Raw genomic sequence first — 21,904 nt, 5'->3', positions numbered from 1 at the left:
ATTCTTTATTTCAGACTACATAGTCCTTACATCTAAATTAAAATATAGATATAAAGTAAAAGCATTGTGAACATAAAAGATCATATAAATCTTATATACAAACTATACAGATACATGCTGTTGCTGTTACTGTTATGGGGTTTAACGCCATTTTTCAGCACAAGATAGGCTATACATGGCGGCCGGTATTAATGGTGGAGGAAGAACCAGGGAAAACCCCGGAAAGAACCACCGACCCACGAGAAGCTACCGGCAAGCTTTCTCACATATCCACATTGGCCAAGCCTGAGACTCGAACCCACGCAGACAGAGGTAAGATGGCAGTGATCCGTGACGGAGAGCGCTTTAGACCACTCGGCCACTCGGGGCCCTCCTCATAGAGATGGAAAAACTATTACTGATAATAGCAAAGAAAATTTTATATACAAACTATACAGATACATGTACAACAATGGTCTATGGCATACTATGTGTGCATAAGGACTAATTTCTTGAACTCAATGTACCTTATGGGCATTAGAGCTAAACTGTATAACTGGGTTTCAAAATGTGCTGATACCTTTTCCTCTCCCACCCATATAGTTTGTCATCAATAATTGTGGTAGAAGTCAACAAGAAAAGTTGCAACAGGAAACATTTTAACATATGACACTCTGCTGAAGCCTAAAAGCACTTCAGAAATTTGAACATTATGCAGTACACCATATTGAGAAACATCATGAACATGATTTCTGAAAAGGTCAAACCAATGCAGATATAATGTGCTGATAAAAACTGAATTACTTACCAGTGGGTATGTTGAGTTCTGGGATGTCATCATCAGGTATTTTGTCCAGGTACTTAACAATGCCTCTCAGACTGTTACCATGTGCAGCAATCAGAACTCGCTTTCCTGACTAGTAAAAAAATACACCGAATAAATCTTTGTTTTTTAAACTGTTACTATGTACAGCAATCAGAACTCACTTTCCTAACGAATGAAAGAATATACAGAATGAATCTTTGTTTCTCAAACTGTTACCATGGGCACCATCAAAACTCACTTTCCTAACGTATGAAAGAATATACAGAATAAATCTTTGTTTCTCAAACTGTTACCATGGGCACCATCAAAACTCACTTTCCTAATGAATGAAAGAATATACAGAATAGATATGTTTTTCAAACTGTTACCATAGGCAGCAATCAAAAACTGCTTTCCTATCGAATGAAAGAATATACAGAATAAATGTTTTTCAAGCTGTTACCATGGGAAGCAATCAAAACTCGCTTTCCTATCAAATGAAAGAATATACAGAATAAATCTTAGCTTCTCAAACTGTTACCATGGGCAGCAAACAAAACTTGCTTTCCCAACTAATGAAAGAATATACAGTATTAATCTTTCACACTTTACTGACTAATTAAAGAATAAAGCTTTGTTTCTGAAACTTACTATGAACAGTGGGTAATGTGGGACTGAACAAATGTCTGACAATAGTTCAGAAAGTTTTCCTAGCTGTCGTTGATTGATACATAATAGGTCAAATATGGAGATTCACAAGCTATATGGGTGCAAGTTATCAGAGGAGTTATGTAATGGAGAACAACATCTGAGGTGACTGATTTCTTGGCATGAGAGACACTGACTAAAGTGCTTGAGATAAAAGTTTTTGCTAAAAAAAACATTCCTAGAAAATACTTATTGTATCACATTAACATTAGAAATTACTCTGAACAATCTCCAAATCCAGCCCTCCATGACAGAAAAAAATGTCCATCCATCTCTGTAACCTGCTGATAAGGGAAATAACTCTTACAGATCAAGTTCCAGCAAACTGGCCAACTATATTAGATGCATATCAGTTTAAACTTGAGCAAAACATGTAACAGGATACTTGCATTTGTGTGAGGGAGTGCAAGGGATTGATAATAATGTGATCAAGTGTTTGCAGAGAAACATAATTTGTTAAAACACTTCCTTTCTCCCTGAAACACATTCACCAATCACACTAACATTAGGAGAATACGTGAGAGGTACTTCTTAAGTATCCAACCTAAACCACATTGAAATGTTGGATCACAACAGCTGCTCTAGTGAAAGGTTTAACTTCTCCTAACCTGATTGTGACTTTGGGGTTTAACATCATTTTTACCACAAGCAAAGCCATACATAGCAGAAGGTATATTTTGGTGAAAGAATGGTCTGGAGATCCCTGGAATGAACAATGTACCAATGAGAAGCTAATGGCAAACTCTCTCGCAGACCCAAACTGGCCAAGCCCAGGCTCAAACCAATGTGTGTAATTTGGATTTTTTAACATAGGTTAACAATTTTCCAGTCATATTGCTACGATGTCTGCAGTGTGGCAGTTTATACTGATGTCTAGCACTAGGGCATCATAATGCAGACATGTAGCATGATGTCCCACCCAGTCACATTATCCTGACACCAAGCCAACCAGTCCTAACACTAACCTGTTAATGCTGAGTGCAAGCAAGGTAGCTGTTAGTACCATCTTTTAAGTCTTCGGTATGACTGCTCAAACCAATGCAGACAGAAATGAAATGTGAGTGATCAGAAACCGGAGTGCCTTATGCAACATTGTCACCTGAGGAAAAGCTGAAGAATATTCATTTATACACATGCAAGGGTGATCCCTTTGGTATCCCAAATCTGGCCACTTGCTTATATTGAGAACTTTTCTGTGTAAATCCACAGAAAGTTGTAAGGTCTTCCCCAGGGCTTTGGATGTGATGTCATGAACGGGACATGGAAACTGTCTGTGCAGCTACCAGTTGCCCATCAATATTCAGTCCTCTTTTGAGAGGACATGTCAAATAAACAAAAGCTCAAGAAGGAAGACCAAGTGTGTGTGATTTAGATTTTTTATGTAGCTTTAACAATTTTTCAGTTATATCACTACGATGTCTGTAGTGTGACACTTTACAGTGATGTATGGCACTGGGGCATCATGCCGCAGACATGTAGCATGATGTCCCACCCTGTCACATTATCCTGACACCAGGCCAACTGGTCCTAACACTAACCTCTTAATGCTAAGCGCCAACCAAGGCAGCTGTTAGTACGATTTTGTCTTTGGTATGACTCGGCCAGGGTTCGAACCTGCAACCTCCTACATCTGAGGCGGATGCTCTAACCACTAGGCCACCGGAGCGAGTGTGCCAAGTACCAGCCAACTAACTCCACTATGTCTCAATGAAGATCTAGTCTTCAAAGATCAGGCTCATGGAAATAGCATGCATATGATGAACAGAAATTTTCATGTGAAACACATTATCCTGTGACAATTAAGTTATGCTGATTGAATAACCAAGCAACCTGTACTTGCCTTTCTGCCTTTACCAGTATGAAGTGCCTTTGATGGATGCCACTACAGATAGCATCTGATGGCATGTATCAGGGTCCTGCAGTTTCACTTATCTCAATGGGTGAATCAAGGAAAAAGAACTACTAGTTATTTGTTGACTGCTTACTGACAGTAACATGTTTTCAGAAACAACACTAGGTTGCGCCATTAGTATAAATAAGCCACTGGAATGGAGCTACATGTCGTTAATATCCATTGACATGACATATGAAGCTAGTGCTATCAGGAAGACAGTCTTGTATAAAGATAAACTATAACAAAAGCTTGAACCACATCAAGATGCAGGAGATGGTCCATTTTGGAAACAAGGTGAGCAAGCATGGCCTGGATATGTCAAAACTGGACAGGAAGTTTAAAAGGCCCTTGCTGCAGCAAATGTCATCGCACATGATGTCTGAACATGTCTGAGATTACTGAAAGGTATCCACTGACTGTGACAGGTGCTAGTTTCTTGTTTTAACTCACTCAGCCCCAGCACTGTTATCAGTATCACTGCTGCTATGCCCCAGCAGTGCTAAGCTGTGTCTAGCTGCTTTTACCCAAGAGTTTTTACCTGTTTTGGAAAATTTTGTAAACATCATGCACATGCATTCACTCTTACCTTAATTTCTCTTCTTATATACAATAAAAATCCATGAAATTTTCACCAATTATTCCAAATCAATTTGTCCACATAGTAATGTAATTTTTTCCTATTTGTCCAAGCCTTTCACAACTTATTTATACACTATTTACAAAATTATGTGCAACATTTTTAGAAATATTATGTCATCAGCCCTTAATTTCATTGAAATAAACCAGGAAAATTTAATCTGTGATATGGTTTGAAACATTCTGCACATAAATTTACTTGCTGTTGTTCACATCCAGTTGTTGGTTAAGATCGAACATATCTTTCCTCTGCTTGTTCAACATTTTCAAGATAAAACCAGAGACACTCCTCATTTTCGCTCTCATCGTCATAAAAAATTACTCTTACATCCAACATCATTTACATTTTTTTATGAAAAGAACATATGTAGTGAAACTGTTATCAATTAGTAACCTTGGCTTCTGAACAATTCAAATTTGCACAAAGGAAAGCAAAAGCATTTCTGATTGGTTTAATATTGGTCTGATTCTTGGAGAAAAAAAACATTTGTAACCAATTGAAGGCGTATCTAACACACATTCACCATGACTGGAGATGGGATCGGTCACTGAATGAGGTAAACAAACCACAACTACAGGCGGGATCAGCCACTGAATGCAGAAACCAGATCAAACGTACAGATGGGATCAGGGCTGAATGAGTTAAATGACAAAACGTTTGTCAGTTGGGGAATTGAAGCTGACAGTAGTGTGATGTCATCAACATGAGACCAGTTTCACACAGAGCATCCCACTCAAGAGCCAGGTATGAAGAAGGAGTTTCTCCTGACACAGATGGAATGGTACTGACCTTGCCTGCTCTACCAGCAGTAGGTTCACCATAACTTACTTCTGGGTACATTCATCAGTTTATCACATAGTCAGTACACTTTGCCAACAGTGTGTGCCATTTAATATTTTTGATGTGAACATATCACTTTAAATGATTCTGATTGGTCCAAATATGCCCATGAAATTATTGTATAAAGTCTCTTTACTGATTGATTGGCTGTGAAAATGGGAAAAATATTTTAGCCCCTTCTTTCAGAATGTTTTGTTTTCAATGAACAGTTTGGAGGCCATTTTTCAACTTAACTTGCAAAAGAAAATTGAAGAAAACTTATCTCAGCTGTCTGGAGAATTTACCCACACAAGGGTTTATTATTTCATTTATAACAATATCATCATAAGAAAAATTGGTTCAAACTCCAAAACAAGAACTGCAAGAAGTTAAACTAAAGGTTTTGCTCATTTGATAGCAATGTGTGCGATGGCAGGAGAGAGGGCCAGTATATCTGTAACATCAAATCCACCCTATATATTACAAGCATGGTTTAAAGGTTAACTTAAAGAAGAAATAAAAACTCACACCTATTCACAGAAGAATGTGGAGATAAAACAGTCTCCCAATGACAGAACTTTATCCAACAACAGCATATTTACACAGCAAATGTCATGCATATCCAACTCAAAACGAAATTTTCTTTATGTCTTCTGTACATTCTACTGTTCCAAATCAAACAATGCAAATGTCTGGTCACAAATATATTACAGTAGTAAATATGGGAATTTCTGCAAACAGTAATCCTATTTCACATGAAAATTGCAACAATGTGATGTTTAGTTGTGAAAGTGACATCTTAGGGTAAACATGTACTCTAGGCCTACTGTGTACCATATAAACTGTGAGACACCATAACTGTATGAATGTGCTGTTTGCCACTCTGTGCAACCACTGTCTGGATGACTGGAGCAGTTGGTCAGGAGCCAGGAAGGAATACAGAAAATAAATAATGCTTTCAAACAGTTCCAGACAGGGACTTGTACCCAGAGGCTGCACAACTTGATTTAAAATGATCCTAGTTTTGTCCAACTTGTCCAGCTTGTTCGCCAACATTCTAGATGACTAAAATTGTTGCCGTAAGTGTATCATATTTTGATTCCAATACAACTTTGGTAAAATGTGCGAGTTACTTCCCTAAATCATTTTTCAAATATGTTTTCATTTGGAGGGAGCAGAGCAACTTCCTTATATTAATGTGATTGGGAAATATATTTGATAGTGGTATGTACATCTATGATTTTTCTACCTCCTGGTACATAATTGTCTCTAATTTTTGTAATTTTTATTCATGACTATAAATTGTAGTGATTACCTACCTTACCTAGGATCTATAAACAAATGATTATGTACCTCTTTACAGTTATTAACAGTAAAATTATTAATAGATATGTTTACAAGATTCAGCCTTTTTCTGCACTGGAAAGGTTGGTCAGGTGGTATTTAGAAGAATTAAGTTAATTAGCATCAGATGGGTTCAGTCATATGACCCACTGAAATATCAGATTGAGTAGTAAGATCTGTCACATGCGGTATATTGCAATATATAGTCATAATAGACTCCTGAATATGTGTGTTTGATTTGGGATTTTTAATGTGGCTTTAACAAATTTTCTGTCATATTGCTATGATGTCTGCAGTGTGGTAGTTTATAGTGATGTCCAGCACTGGGGCATCATACCACAGACATGTAGAATCATGTCTCACCCAGTCACATTATCCTGACACCAAGCCAACCAGTTCTAACACTAACCTCTTAATGCTGAGTGACAAGCAAGGCAGATGTTAACACCATTTTTATAAGTCATTGGCATGACTCGGTCAGGGTTCGAATCCGCAACCTCCTGCATGAGCGACCAACACTCTAACCACTAGGCCATCCGAGAGGTCTGACTCTTGAACACATATACGGAAATAACTGAGCAATCTGATCCATTCCTGCTTTGGAGTCATTCTTATTTCTTGTATTCTTGTTGTATCATAAAGTCTGCAGATGTTTTTTGTTATATTTAGATATTATCTGAGAGGAAACAAATTTGTTAAGGTTTTTCAGTGGAAACAGAAAGTGCTCATTGGACTAAATTTTTTGGGAGCCATTGCAAATTATTCACAAAGAGTTCTGGACATTGCCATCTAAACAACACCATGATTCTTGGTGGATCAGTACATACATTTTTGGTTCTGAAATTTATATGCAACTTTTCATTCTTTTTGACTATAAAAGAACTTATTCAGAATTTTGGATTCACTTCATAATACTTTAAGTTCCTATCACATTTCCATTTATAAATTTGACAATTAAATTATGTATTGAGTTTTACAAAACTTGTTGGTTTTGCTTTCTTTTACTTAGTTTATAACCACAGAGTTGTATCAATAGAAAAACAAAAATGTCCTGCATGTTATTTTTGCATTGGTGTTAATGCTATCCAGCATGAAAAAGACCTTTTCTTGCTTGCTCATTGATTTCTAAATCTCACAAACCAAATATTTAAAATTTCATCATACTGAAAATAAAATCTTAATGTATGCATCATTTGTAATAAAGAAATGGTCTTCAGAGCAATAACAGTCCCCAACACACTGTAAAAAGTCAATGCATACTAATCCCAAACAGTTTCTTGAAATACCTTAAACCAACTCTTTGGAAATAAACCTCTAATTATTCACCACCTGTCCATAAATGTCAACCACAACCAACATCTGTCCAGAAATTCCAGCCACTACCAGCACCTGTCTAAAAATGCCAACCACTAGCACCACCTATCCACTAACACCAACCACTATCAACATCTGTCCAGAAATGTCAACCCCTACTAACATCAAACATAAATAAGAGCATTACAAGAACCAGAATCTTAACAAACAAAAAAAATATACTTCAACTTTTTCTGCAGAAATATATTTTAAGCATTCAACACAATGGATCTGTTCAAAATAATATAATAATTTAGTTTTGACTAGAAGTAACTATTTATTCAAATTGTCAAAATTTCCCTCACCCAGCCAACACAAGATTTCCAGATAGTTTCCAGGTGATCTTTCCAGGTACTGCTGTACATAACGATGTTGGCAATGTATACATCACAGCCATCTATACCCAATGCTACCATGTTCATTAAATGCTGGCATGTTGATGGAGAATATTGCATACCAAATAATATCACTTTATATTTGTAAAGTCTTTCTGAAGTTGCAAATACCACAATTTGTTTTGCTCTATTGTAAGGGGAATTTGCAAAATTCCTTTCAACAGGTCAAGCTAGGTGATATATTTTGCATTTCTAATTTTGTAAATACAGTCATCAATTCTTGAAGTTGAAAATCAAACTGTTTTGGTGACACTGTTCACTTTTCTTTCATCAGTGCATATATGAAAAGTATTATCTGGTTTCGGCACTAGAATACAGGGTGAACTCCAATTACTTTTGCTTGGTAAAAAAGACGCATTCTACAACAAAATATACATTTCCTTTTTTCAAACATTCCTTCTTGAGAGGATTAATCCTGTAAGGATGTTGTTTCACAGGTGTAGAATCTACAATTTCAGCATCAAGGTACATTTTGTTTGTTTGGGTTGGAACACCTGGAAACAAGTGCTCATAATCACACAACAGCTGCTTAAATTCATTCTTTTCTTGTGGCTGTAGATGCAAAATTTTCTGGCCCTGATTCTCTAACATTTCCAAATTCTGAAGACTGGTTAAACCAGTATCACTGCAATTCAATTGCATACCATCATTTAAATCTTCCCTGTGTGGGACAGGTACAACTAAACTGACTGAATGATTAATAAAGCTAACTCTATCAAGGTACTCCCTTAACATATTTATATAGCAGAACTGTTTCTGCTTCTACCACTCAGGGGGATAAAATAATTTAAACCACTTTCTTTTTAACTGTATAAGGACCATAATATATCTAACCTGAAGAGGATTTTGAGGTATGAGCAAGAAAGCCAGAACTATATCACCAGGATGAAAAGTGTTTTCCTTTATAGTTTCATCCCACCATAATTTCAGTTCTGACTGGGTAGAAGTGACGATTGTTTCTTACTACAAGCCTCTGACAGCTTATACTGAAACTCAGAGACATAATCAAGAAGATTAATCTCTGAATCCTCTAAACTCTTGAACTGATTCCCTTAGAGTAAACAATAGCAAATGAACACCCTCGTCCCATTCTTTTCAGGTACCAAAGCAATATGACTCAATCGTATTCTTCAAATTCTAATGAAATCTTTCATGTCCACTGACTTTATGGTGATAAGCAGAGGACTTAAATTGTTGGATACCTAATTCATACACAACTTGTTGGAAAATTCCAAGCATAAAATGAGACTGTTGATCAGACTGGACAGATTATGGAAGGCGAAAAAGTGTACAAATCTTTATGAAAGCTTTCACTATGGTTTTAGTCTTAATATTCTATCAAGGAATTGCCTCTGTAAATATTGTCAATGCATACATTATGGTCAATAAGTACTGATTGCCTGACTTGGTCTTTGATAAGGGACCTACACAGTCTGCTAAAAGCATGTAAACACATTCAATATTGGAGTTTATTTTGGAACACCAGTGGACTTCAATGGAACTGTGTACATTTGGCCTTGTCATAGACCTTTCTGGACTTTGGGGATTTAACTTACAATCCTGTTAAGTTCTTTCTAAATTTTCACATATTCTAGAGAAATAAATTATCTGTTTAATTTTACAAAACCTTTTTTCTGTTACTCAGTTTAATACCAAAGAGTTGTAAAAATATATTTTTTAACCACATCATAATCAGCCTCTGTTGTACTTACAGGGAAATATAAATTTTGCAAGCTCTGCCAAAAAGTACACTTTCAGAATTTTTCTGGAGAATCCAATTTCGTCAATTTTCTGAAATTGAAAGAACCAGCAGCGAAGTCAAAAGTACTGCAGAAAAGTTAAGGTCTGACTGAAGCAACTGAGGCAACCTGTACTTATTTTCTTCTTGCTTATACTTTCAACATCTTTAACTGACACAAATGATAACATGAACTTGCCACTAACTGTTGTCATCATCAAATTCATACAAGCTTTGTCAAGATGGACAAATGAATTTGACTGAAATCAAAGGTGTGAATTCTCAAGTGTTGGCATGTCAATGGTATCCCTGTTCTAAGTCGATCTAGGTTGAAAATACATGCCAAATATGATCATCATAAAATTCAACTGAGCAATTGTTGACAAGTTACACAGTACATATGGATAAAATCAAAATGAACAAAGCAGATTCTAGTATTCACATGGACAAACGTTCATTCCGACAGAAAGATGATGACCATTTTTGTCCCTATTCCTAAACAGTATGGGGACAATAACATAAGATACTAGTGAAGTTCATGGGCAACGATGTAACAATTGGTTACTAAAAGAGCCTGAGCTCATCTAACCACTGATATTTGCAGTGTTGTCTGTGAAATTAGTACATATTTACATCTCCATACCAGTGTGACAGCCTTAATCTTTTGTGCAGAATAGTACTGTGATCACTTTACCTTGATTGTAGGAACAATGACATCATGCCAATATGGCAGTACTCTGGCTATTGTGTCCTTCAGACATTCATGGGCTGGAACAACACTGGAATCAAACTCCTGAAACATGTAATATACACTGGCATTAAATCATCCAGTAACCAATGTTAGGTACTTATGCAAGACAATTAAAAAGTGAAAATTCCTGGTCAGTTCCACTTGCCTCTACATGAACATGTACACATCTCCCATTATCACCTGTGAGATTTGTTGGAGCAATTTCATCAGAAGAGAATGGGAGTTCTTTCAGTGCACCTTGGAACATCTTAACAGTCAAGATTCCATTGCTCTGTGATAATAAAGTGTTAATTATATCATAATTATGTAATAAGCTATAGCTTTGAGAAGCGTCTATAACCACAGCTTTGAGCAGGGTCTATTAACCACAGCTTTGAGCAGGGTCTGAAACCACAGGTTTAAGTTGGGTCAATAACCACAGGTTTGAGCAGGGTATACAACCACAGCTTTGAGCAGGGTCTATAACCACAGGTTTGAGCAAGGTTTATAACTATAGCTTTGAAAAGGGTCTATAACTACAGCTTTGAGCAGGGTTTATAACCTTAGCTTTGAAAAGGGTCTATAACCACAGCTTTGAGCAGGGTCTATAAACACATCTTTGAGCAGGGTCTATAACCACAGCTTTGAGCAGTATCTATAACCACTTCTTTGAGCAGGGTCTATAACCACAGCTTTGAGATGAGTCTATAGCCACAGCTTTGAGTAGGGTCTATTCTAGAACTGACTATTTTGGGGGGAAATCCACCCATGCCAATTCAACAAAAGGACAAATTTTCGAAATAAAAGATGGCATTAAGAAATAACAGGTAGGACTTTTGGCACACATTTGACTGATTTTCTGTTCAAATTTCCCAATGTAATAATAATAATAATAATAATAATAATAATAATAATGTCAGCTTAGTACAGCACATAATCTATAGAGGCTCTAAGTGCTTGAGAATATTAAATAACACATAGAATATATAAGACAAGATTACAAAAGCAAACACTAAGAAATTACAAAACAAAAACGTGCTGACAATAATTAAGGAAGTAAACATTAATAAGTCTTTGAGTCTGTTCTTGTAGTTAAAATAGGTGAGTTTTAAGAGCACTCTTGAATAAGATCAGTGTCTTTGTGTCAAAGATCAATGGGCAATCTATTCCAGGTAGCTGAGTTCTAGTATACAAAAAAATGTTGTCCATATGACTTTGTTTAACAGTGGGAATAATGAAAATATGAGTGTCAGAAGAGGAGCATAAGTTTCTAGATGGGGTGTACACATGGGTGAGGTCAGATAGGTATAGTGGTCTGGAGCCAGTCAATGAAATATAGCACAGTGAACAGAACTGGTACAATACCTTAGAAAGATTAATATATAGTAACAACAAGCTTGAAGGACAGAATTTCCAATACAACAATACATGTTTTAAAATGAAAATCATTGTGTGCAATTAGCCATTCATTTTCACAGCATAAGTTATTTTTCATAAAGCCTTGGTACAGTACAGCCTGGAATGTCTGGTTCATCTAAGCAAACACCTTGTGCCCAAAACATTTTAAATATTGTGGCACCTCTTAAATGTAATTGGTTTGGTTTGGTTGGTTTTAATGGCACATTGAACACCTTACAGGCTACACCATGCTAAGGAAATGATGCTAAGTGCCTTTTCCAATGACACACAAAGGCAGCTGACACTGTTTGACCAAAGCAGTTATCAAAAACTGGCTTTATTGACTAGCAAGCTGGACCTAAAAGGCAAAGGTCACTTGTTCAAATTTAGCACTGACACTATACAGAATTGCCCTGACACTGTACAGTCTTCCATGTTTTAATCTGCCACTGAACTTCAAAAAATGGTCTTGAAACTGCTGAACTATTACCAATGGAATGAAATTCTCACCATGATACATCTGTTTTAAAACTGATTCATCATATATATTTTATCAAAACAGAGATCTCTACTAACAAGCCTGATCAAATCTCAATCTCAGGTAAAAACATAACAACTCCAGTAAACTCAAAACCTCTAAAAACTCAAAAATTTAACTAAGTTCAGATAGACTGGTCTTGGTAGGTTCCTCTTCATGTAAAAACAGATGATTATCTAAACTTCCAGATACCCAAACTATTTCCATGTCTTTTAAATAATTGTAGTTCTCCTGCATAAACAGTATGTTAACAATATACATGTAAAACAGATCATTTAATTGGGAATGAAAAGAAACAAACAATTGTGTTTGTTTGTAGAGATGGAGCAAAGCAAATAATGAAACAAACTGCATATTTTCTGAATGTCTATAGACACCTTTTAAGTACACTAGTCTTAATGGGGACAAAATATGTATCATATTTTCTTGTCTGATAATCTTTTCTTTAAAACTAAATTGGATTTTTATATAGAGTCTCAATCATGAAAACATTAAAAGACTGTCACTCTTAACTAAAAGAGATCAGTTTTATATTGAAAGTCTCCATCTCGCAGACTTGTACAATACCTCCACTGTCGATAATAGTAAAACAGTCACAAATTGGTCTCATAATGGAAATGGTTTCAGTAGATAATAAGACATTTATAAGAAATACCAGAAAACATTCTTTTCTCATGTGTCTCTTATATCATGAATTTTTAAGTATTAATATGCAATTTAGCTTGTGTTTAACCTTATAAATTTTTCAGCATCAAATTGGACTGGACCCAATGGAATCAGTTTACTAGCCTCTATGAGACTGGGTTCAGGTTTTAGTCTTATCCATTTTAATGATAATGAAGGTTTTAAACAAAATTTTTGAGACAATGACTTTCCATGTAACAGTTTCCTCCTTTAAAAAAGGGTGGCATATTTTTCTGTTTTTAGCATTCAACCACCTACCCTCTGTTCCATCTTAACAATAAAAATCCATAGGAATTAAACCATCTACCTTCCGTTCCATCTTAACAAGAAAAATCTATATACATTAGCCCCAAAATTATATTAAGAGCATTGTCCTAGAAAACAAATCTTGCTGCGTCAAACAGCTACACACAGCACAATCTATATGCATTAGCCCCTGAATTATATTAACAGCATTTTCACAGAAAGTTTTTCCTTGCTGAGTCTGAGAGCTGCAGCAATCAATTACAGCTAGAAATTATAATGTGCTACTTTCAAGCATTTCGCTAATTGTGCATAAATCCTGCAAACACATCTTATTATAGACCATTATCGATAAATTGAGGACTCTACCAAGAAGGATACAGAATTACCCCAATTTAGAATATTCAAGTCCATTGCTTGTTCCCTTGTGAATAATTTTCCTACCTGGTATTTTCTTTCATTTGTAGAAGAGCGGGGATCGGTAGGCTCCAGTGGTGGTGGAGGAATATCATAGGATCGTCTCCAGATCTACAATATTCAGACAGGTCAAACAAATTAATTTATATTAAATATAAATATTTTAAACTCAAATAACACACTGTGGAGTAAACTAAATTACAGTCACCAAATGCAGGATAGTCAAGTGTTCAAAAATCAAAGAGCTGACAGGTTATTTGCCAGTACTTAAGAGGATTTGATACTCAATAACAAACCCACATAGGTTTTAATACACACCATCAGGGATGATAACCTAGTTGACCTAGTCCCCTTGGTGTTAAGTCACTAACAAAGTTCTGTAGTGTAGGATGCAAAATCAGCATAAAAATACACAGATATTTAATTCTGGATATATGAAACTATCACCATGTCCTCGATATGCAAGCCATTTTTGGAGAAAATTCTCTTGGAAAGTATGAAGGTTATAAAACATAGTCCATGTGGCTGTAAAGGGATTAGGGGAACAACAAGAGCCAAATTTTAGTAGATACAGAGCTTAAGACATCTGCTCATTGATTGTATCTTATCATGAAAATATTAAGTGCACACACATGTACTCTGACACCTTACTTTAATAAGCAAAATGAAGCACTTTACTCCACTTTGCATCTGTTGAAATGGTTCTCAACCTTAATTCAAAATTAGCAACAGACACGTGAACAAGCTATTTTTTTTAAAAAACTGTGGGACTTATAAGAGTGAGATCGAGGCTGTATTGGATACGTGACCCTAGACTTGTAAATAATTTTTAGTGAAGTAAACAACTCTTACTCTCGGAGTTAAATGATTGGTTCTTATCAAGGATATACAGGGGCTACGTGATTTTTTTTAAATATGTAAACATGATCATGTGACCCTTATCCAGGACATAAAATTCAAGTTTTAAACCATCATTTTCGAGAAATAATTACAGTCTGGGCTTAAAAACGCTTATGTCAAGTTGTTTCCTTCTGTTGAAGCCAGCTTCTGAGTCATATGTTTATTTTTCTTCAGGTTATTTGGATTCAAAAGGATTGATTCTTTTTCCTGGAATTATATGTGTGCTCATATGAAATTCTTGAACAAAGACATATCTTATAAAAATTTATTCGAATTTCCAAAACCGGAGTGATATTTCTTGTTTCTACAAGGAACTGTAGACTTCAACCCAGTACAGGTTATACCATACATCATTGCCTTCCATCTTGGATTCTTTGTTGGGACTCAAATTTGAATTCATTGGAACATTTCTTATTAGGACTTCTAAAATTTTATTCGTGGATTATACTTGGATTATTTTTGGATTTGATTCTTAAAACTGTAAGTTTATATTTTTTCATTTTTACAGTATTTTTCCAGGGAAATAAATTATTATAATTTTCAAAGCTTGCTGTTTTCACTCTTTCTTGTATTACTGTTTTTTCAAGCCTAAACATGTAACATAAGGCTGGTTTCAAACTTCCACAGCACTATGACTTGATATGATTATGTGATGAGAAAAGGACTATATTGAATAAGGGCAATTTTCTGCCCCCTCTCTAAGTGTCCCCTTACATGATGTATACTGCACACATGAGATGGTTAACATTTATTTCTGACATCAGTTTTGTGTTCACGAGTCCATAGCCATCGTTACAGGGTGTCTAAAAATGCTATTAAAAAAAAGACACGAAAAGTAGTCATCTTTTCCAATCACTTCTCATAGACACTGATCTATTCAGTCAGTTTCAAATCTGCAATATGCGTTTTGATTATTTTAGGGGTTATAAAGCTCTATAAATAAAGTTTAGTTTCTAGAACTATTCCAAAATGGTCCATCGTAGGCAAAAATAGAATATCAAACTTATATGTCGACTGAAATCTGTTTCTAAAATATGTTGACAAAAAGGTACTCATTGATAAAATATAAAAACTGTTCATTAATAAAATATTGTTTAATATTACTGAATCCTTTTTAAATTACTGAATTATTTAAATGACTGTTTGATATTTTTGAATATGACTATAAAGGAAGTGTTAACAGGGGCCTGTACGTTCACTTATTCGCAGAATAGATGGGTTTGTTAACTTCACTGGATATGACGAATGATTCTTATGTATTTATGTACTTTTATCCTTATATTTTCTTGGCTATATAATACACTACTGTGTTTCTATCTTTGGAAGAAAAAGAAAAATATTGTCTTCCACACCCCTTGAGGTAGCCTATAGTCAAAATATAATGAACAAATGAAAACACAATCATTTTATTAATTTTGCAAATGCTATTTACTAGCACTTAAGAGTCTGCAAAGATGGGGATTTACATGGTGCAAGATTTGGTGACTTATAGAATGAATGCAACTTTCAACAGATGTTTTTGGAACAAGTTTGCACATAAACTTGGATGAAAAACGAGTCAAAGTATGTATTTTTCTACCTTTTCATTGTTTAAAGTAACTATATATGACTATCTCTCTTTTTAGAAAAAATAACGTTATATGAATATACTATACATGTAGGCCGGCATTCTTGTTCGTATTCCTACCCAAAAATTATGTGAATATCTAGCAGTAAGGCTTTGGGGTTTTTTTAATTTCTAGATTTTTTTTGTACCTAATGTAATAATTTTGCAAGAACAGCCAGACAGATGGAGATAATGACAGCTAGATCCCCATATTACATATCAGCGAGAGAATAAGAAACAGCCACACTAAGTATACAAAAATAACCAAACTTAATTGTACAGTACGCAAGTACAACATACCTTTACTTGTGCTTCTCCATATTTGGCAGCTGTTTCAGATTTATTCAGGCCCTGAAGGGCCCCATAGTGTCTTTCATTCAGTCGCCAGTGCCGTATTACTGGGATCCAATGAAGCTCAAGTTCATCTTGGATCAAGTACAAGGTCTTGATGGCTCTCTTCAATACACTAGTAAAGGCTATATCGAATGTGAAACCTTTCTCTTTCAGCATCTACAGAAATAAAAAACACTAAAATTGTCAGCTACCATACACTCGCATTTAAGAGATGAAAATCAAATATATACATTGTCTTATGATGTTTGCAAAAACAGTAACGAACTCTAAAATAAATCATATATTGTCTCTATAAAGTTTTGATTCTTTGCTTATTGAAATGCATAAAATTCTAAAAGGAATGGGACCAACTGAATCCTGGTTCATTTGGACCATTGCTCATTCATACCAAATTACAGGCAGGTTCAGATCTGGGGCTCTTAAGAAAGTTTCAGTAGCAAGAATCCTGGACTCTTTACGCATAGAACTCAGGAGTCCTCAACATATTTCTGATAGTCCCTGGCATGAATTCACAAGTCAAGTCCCCAATGTTCAAAGAGACAAAAAGAGAAATGAAAAAGTACATGATCATTATTTGATTACATGTACATGTATGTATCTGAATTAAATTCTGAGAAAAACTATTTTTCAGATTTTCCAAACAACATTTTATCATTCTGCAAATTAGTTTTTAAAACATTTTTTTCCTGTTCTTTTACTTAAGAAATGTATGTATGACATCCTGGTTAGCAAAGTCCTACATCTTTCTAATTTATTTACTGCTTCACTGTGCTGCTTTGATGTCATTTCAAAAGTTCATATCTGCAGTGTAATCCCATTTTAAAAAAATGATACGGTCAGCTGGGCCTTAGTTTACCTGGACTCTAGTAATTCCAAAAGGTGATGATCCAGCATGATTTATACCACTAGTATTTAAATCCGAAATAGAAGTGAAATTAAATTTTAGAACTTAAGGGTTTCTTTTTATTGTGATGTTTAAGAAACAAAGCAGTTGCAAGATGTTCTCCAAAGGTAAGCATATCATTTATTAGAAATCTGATAAAGTATCAAATTAATTAAAGAAGAAAATGACCTAGTTATTTTAATTTGCATAATGTATGCACTTTGTTGACTGATACTCTAGCCTAATCAAAAACCATAATTTAACATTGATCTGGCCATTATGTACAATGCTGTCAGGCATTTCTGTGCACCTAAGGTTACCATCTCCAATACTGAAGCAAAATGCATACCGAATTCAACTGATTGACAAAAATAAATACTGCAATGCTTACCATTGAAAAGAGCCAATTGTCACCAGAATATTCTGTTCAAAATATTAATTTTGGACACCCCCTGTTTTCATGACTCATGATATGTTGGCCTATTCCACACACAGCTTTGGAAAGATGTAATGTTTATCCATCAGGCTATAGAAATGAAATACATTACTTTGGACTGTTTTGGTCAGCAGTTCAGTCGAATAATTAGGTCAGGTTTATAGCTAGTTAAAAACAATTCAAAGTAACAATGCCAATAAAAGGCAATAGATATTAATCAGATTAAACCAATCTTGTATAAGAAACATTTTATAGAAAAAAAGCTACTATGTGGAAGAGAAACAACAATGAAAAAGATGTATTGTTTTTACAATGTCTTATTTATGGGGGAAAATTACTAAAGAATTTAAAAAGAGACATTACGCCGGGGAACTTCTTGAGAATTCCTTTCTAGTGGCAAGTTGACACATTGGGTAGCTGACAATTTCTATGTGTGGGACAACATCTTGCAAAATTGGAAACTTAGATTACGATGCATAATTTTTACAAGTATACATTTCCATCTTTTAAATAATGCATTTATTTTTATGATTCTAAAAGATACATAGTAAATAGGATTTTCTGGGTTATAGGTTCAAAAAGGCCAGGGAGTGGGTTTTCATGTTGACATTTAGAAATCACATTTTCATATGCATTTCGAGCTGAAATGTGGGATATTTTTGTACACTTTGTGATTATCACTTTTCTTAATTAAAGTATGATCTTTCTTTCTTGATACAAAATGGATTTTTTTAACCAAAAATAACATGTGATCCAATGTTTACAGAAATGACTTATCGTTGCGCAGACATGGTGGGTACTTGTCTGGACACATAAATGTTTGTGTGATTTGGAATTTTAAGGTAGCTTTAACAATTTTTCAGTCATATCGCTACGATGTCTGCAGTGTGACAGTTTATAGTGATGTCTAGCACTAAGGCATCATGCCGCAGACACGAAGCATGATGTCCCACCCAGTTACATTATCCTGACACCAGGCCGACCAATCCTAGCACTAACCTCTTAATGCTGAGCACCAAGCGAGGCAGCTGTAAGTACCATTTTTGTAAGTCTTTGGTAGGACTCAACCGGGGATTGAACCCATGACCTCCTGCATCTGAGGTGGACGCTCTAACCACTACGCCACCAGAGCAGTCGGCGGCACATGTAGTCCTACATGTAAGACATAGGACATGGTGATTTTGTTTAGGTGCTATGTCTTACTATCCAAATAACGGCCTTGTATAGTGTGTTCTGATGATGTTGACATTGGAATGAGGAGTCAAAGTTTCAGGAATATCTCACACATCTGGCAGCATATATCGACACTCTTTCACTAATTTATGTGTAATTAATATACTTACTGTGGTCTTTATCCCGGCGGAATGAAAATATGACACTAGCAAATGGACGCCTTTTCATGTTCCGTTGACATACATTTGAATTTGTTGCAATGCGACGGTAGTCGAGGTATGCCGAAGTATGTTTAAGTAGATTCATGTGGCGGATATGTTTCTTGAACGAAACGAAACATTGCTTCACAGTTCCAATAGGCATATTATATTTTTATTCGTTTCGTTATATAATATTTCCACTTAACCCGATTTCGGCATTCCCGGCTTTCGTCGCTTTCCAGTCAACTGAAATGTAGGCCAACGAAACTTGAAAACACGTCCATTTCTTTTGTGAGAATTTGAATTTATTAGAGAAAAGACATCAGAGTAAGAAAAGTCTGACTAAAACATTATTACCGTACTTTGTAGAAAAGCGCCGTTATTTTAGATGCCAGTTGGGAGATATTTCTGAAAATTTGACTTTCGTTACGATGTTAGTCGACATCAAAACACACTACACAGCGCTGTTAGTTAGGCAGTAAGACCCTGACGCCCAAAACATAAATATCAGCGTCAGGTCTTACATGTAGGACTAGCGGCACATGTAAATAATGACCTTCAAAGGAAGATGCAAGCATGAGGATTCGACTAAAGTGAATAATCGTCATTTGTGTGTGTGCAATCAAATTCTATAAAAACGAAACTATTTACTGAAATGGTTCTGAACGTCATCGTGACTTGTATGACTTTTATTATACTAGCATTCCACTAACAATCTCTTGTTATCAGTCTTTGCCATGGTTCCAAGCGATTATGCAGTACTCAAGACTAGGCCAGATAAAGCCCAAAGTATGGTCCGAATAAGTCTGGCATTTGGTTCAAATCAGTCCTTATTTTTGGTCCAATAAGCCTAGTCCGAATTTGGCCCGTCATTATCGAAAATGAGAAGAATCGACATCTTTGACACAACCTAACACTTACCTTGCCGGCATTTCTACCCTCTTCAATTCCAGTACTGGACAAGTCTGCATCAAACCAGCCACAAAACAAATTCTTTTGGTTCCATTCACTTTCTCCATGTCGTACCAAAACGATTTGATATTTAGCCATTTTTATCCTGGCAATATCCACTGACCTTGTGAGATGACCTTGACAGTGCGAAGACTCAATCGGAGTGATCTCTGTCTTCTGCATAATATTTACGATTCATATCGAAAAGAGCCAAAGTGAGGTCGAAAGTGCCACGACTCAATTGGGATATGGTCTGCTTTTTCCGTCAATAATTTTTTTTCGCAAATAACAGCAGTTTGGGGGCCCTATACGGATATCTTTTAACTTCTGAGACGAGAGTGTTGGCGGCTGTAAGGTGAAGTTGTTTACATTTGCAGCATGTACGATGAAGAGAATGTTGGTTAACCTCTTTGTTACTTTCATGTACTATGGCTGAAATTTCTTTAGATTTGTACTTGTGGAAATTGTACATGATCTAAGCACACATCTAAAGTCTCACTCTACATCTCCGTTTGTTTATACCCCCCCTACCGATTTCAAAAACGAGAAAGTTTAAGTGATAAAAGTGACAGAACTAAGTCAATTGAATCATTGATTTATAATTTCCAACCTGACTTTGAACAGAATGGCACTAATGCTGGCAACCCCTGCACCATTTCATGCTTAACGGACTTTCCATATTAACACGGCGCCATATTGTGTACACTATAGGCTAGTTTATTTCCATCAGACAACATAATTATTACTTAGTTCATCCTGTTTGGCAATGCTGAATAATTGCGTAAATAACATAACTTTGAGAGTTTGGAATTATATCCATCTGCATACATGAACATAGAAATTAAACCGCTTGTTAAATCCACATGAAAAGCGTAGTTGTCATTTTCCTTTGCTTGATTCGACATTGTAAATATCGGAAGCAGACGACTTATGTATGTACATATGTAGTCGTGATACACCCCTTTAATGAAAATGGACTTGTCCAGAAACTGGAAATGGATCCGAGCATATCCGTCTATTGCACTGAAAACTTCCGTTAAGCATGAAACGCGCATAAGATGACGGTGTTAGGGCCACTCTACTCAGAGTCAGTTAGAAATTATAAATCAGTAAATGAATTGACTAAGTTCCTTGCACTTTTTATAACATTAAATTTTCCATTATTTAAATCGTTAGGGGGGTACAAACAAACGGGTTTGTATTATCAGATTATAATTAAAATGACTGCCCCTTGTGCAAATAGGAAAAAAGAGGATGCATTAGTATAAAGTACAGCATCTATAGCAGTTATTAAAATAGGGAAAAGGAATTTTTCCAGACTAGTAGAAAATATCAGCTTCTGAAAGTGCAGTGAATGAATTACCAAATATAAAAAATTTAAATTTAATAAAAAGGAATTGGCTTTTTGTTGTACAATTAACCTCATAGTCAAGGCAGTGGAAATGAACAAGCGGAGCTAGCAGTATTTTTAAAAAGGGAACATCTGAAATAAGGCAAAGTTGTATATTCAGTATATATTACAATATTACACGTATCAATCATGCAGGAAAATAAAGGGAATTAAAAGTTCTTTGAATAATACCACTGTCTTCTTTTTTGAATATCCAGTATAATCCAGTCAGGAAAACCAGGGAAATTCTTTTCGTTTAAAAATTTGTGCAAAATATGAAACTGTATAGCGCCACCTTTTGAACTGCCCTCGAGCCATCATCGCTTGCC

General features: G+C 35.5%; 1 protein-coding gene across 1 annotated transcript in view; it reads right to left on the bottom strand.

Moving 5' to 3' along the window:
* LOC149794833 (putative phosphoglycerate mutase) overlaps positions 1-20,351 on the bottom strand; it is a 30,088-nt gene extending 9,737 nt beyond the window's left edge. The window contains exons 1-5 of the mRNA XM_089964492.1: positions 20,156-20,351; positions 16,489-16,698; positions 13,710-13,793; positions 10,367-10,465; positions 788-896 (exon numbers count right to left, since the gene is read on the bottom strand). Coding sequence (XP_089820618.1) covers positions 788-896; positions 10,367-10,465; positions 13,710-13,793; positions 16,489-16,698; positions 20,156-20,284 — 631 coding nt within the window. The 5' untranslated portion in view covers positions 20,285-20,351. The remainder of the gene's footprint in view (positions 1-787; positions 897-10,366; positions 10,466-13,709; positions 13,794-16,488; positions 16,699-20,155) is intronic.
* Between the last annotated feature and the right edge of the window lie 1,553 nt (positions 20,352-21,904).

Source organism: Sinohyriopsis cumingii, chromosome 7 (genome assembly GCF_028554795.1).
Source record: "Sinohyriopsis cumingii isolate HCF-2022 chromosome 7, ASM2855479v2, whole genome shotgun sequence".
NCBI classification, from domain to species: Eukaryota; Metazoa; Mollusca; class Bivalvia; order Unionida; family Unionidae; genus Sinohyriopsis; species Sinohyriopsis cumingii.
Note: the sequence above shows the minus strand (reverse complement) of the source record. Positions and strands in the feature narration are given on the sequence as shown.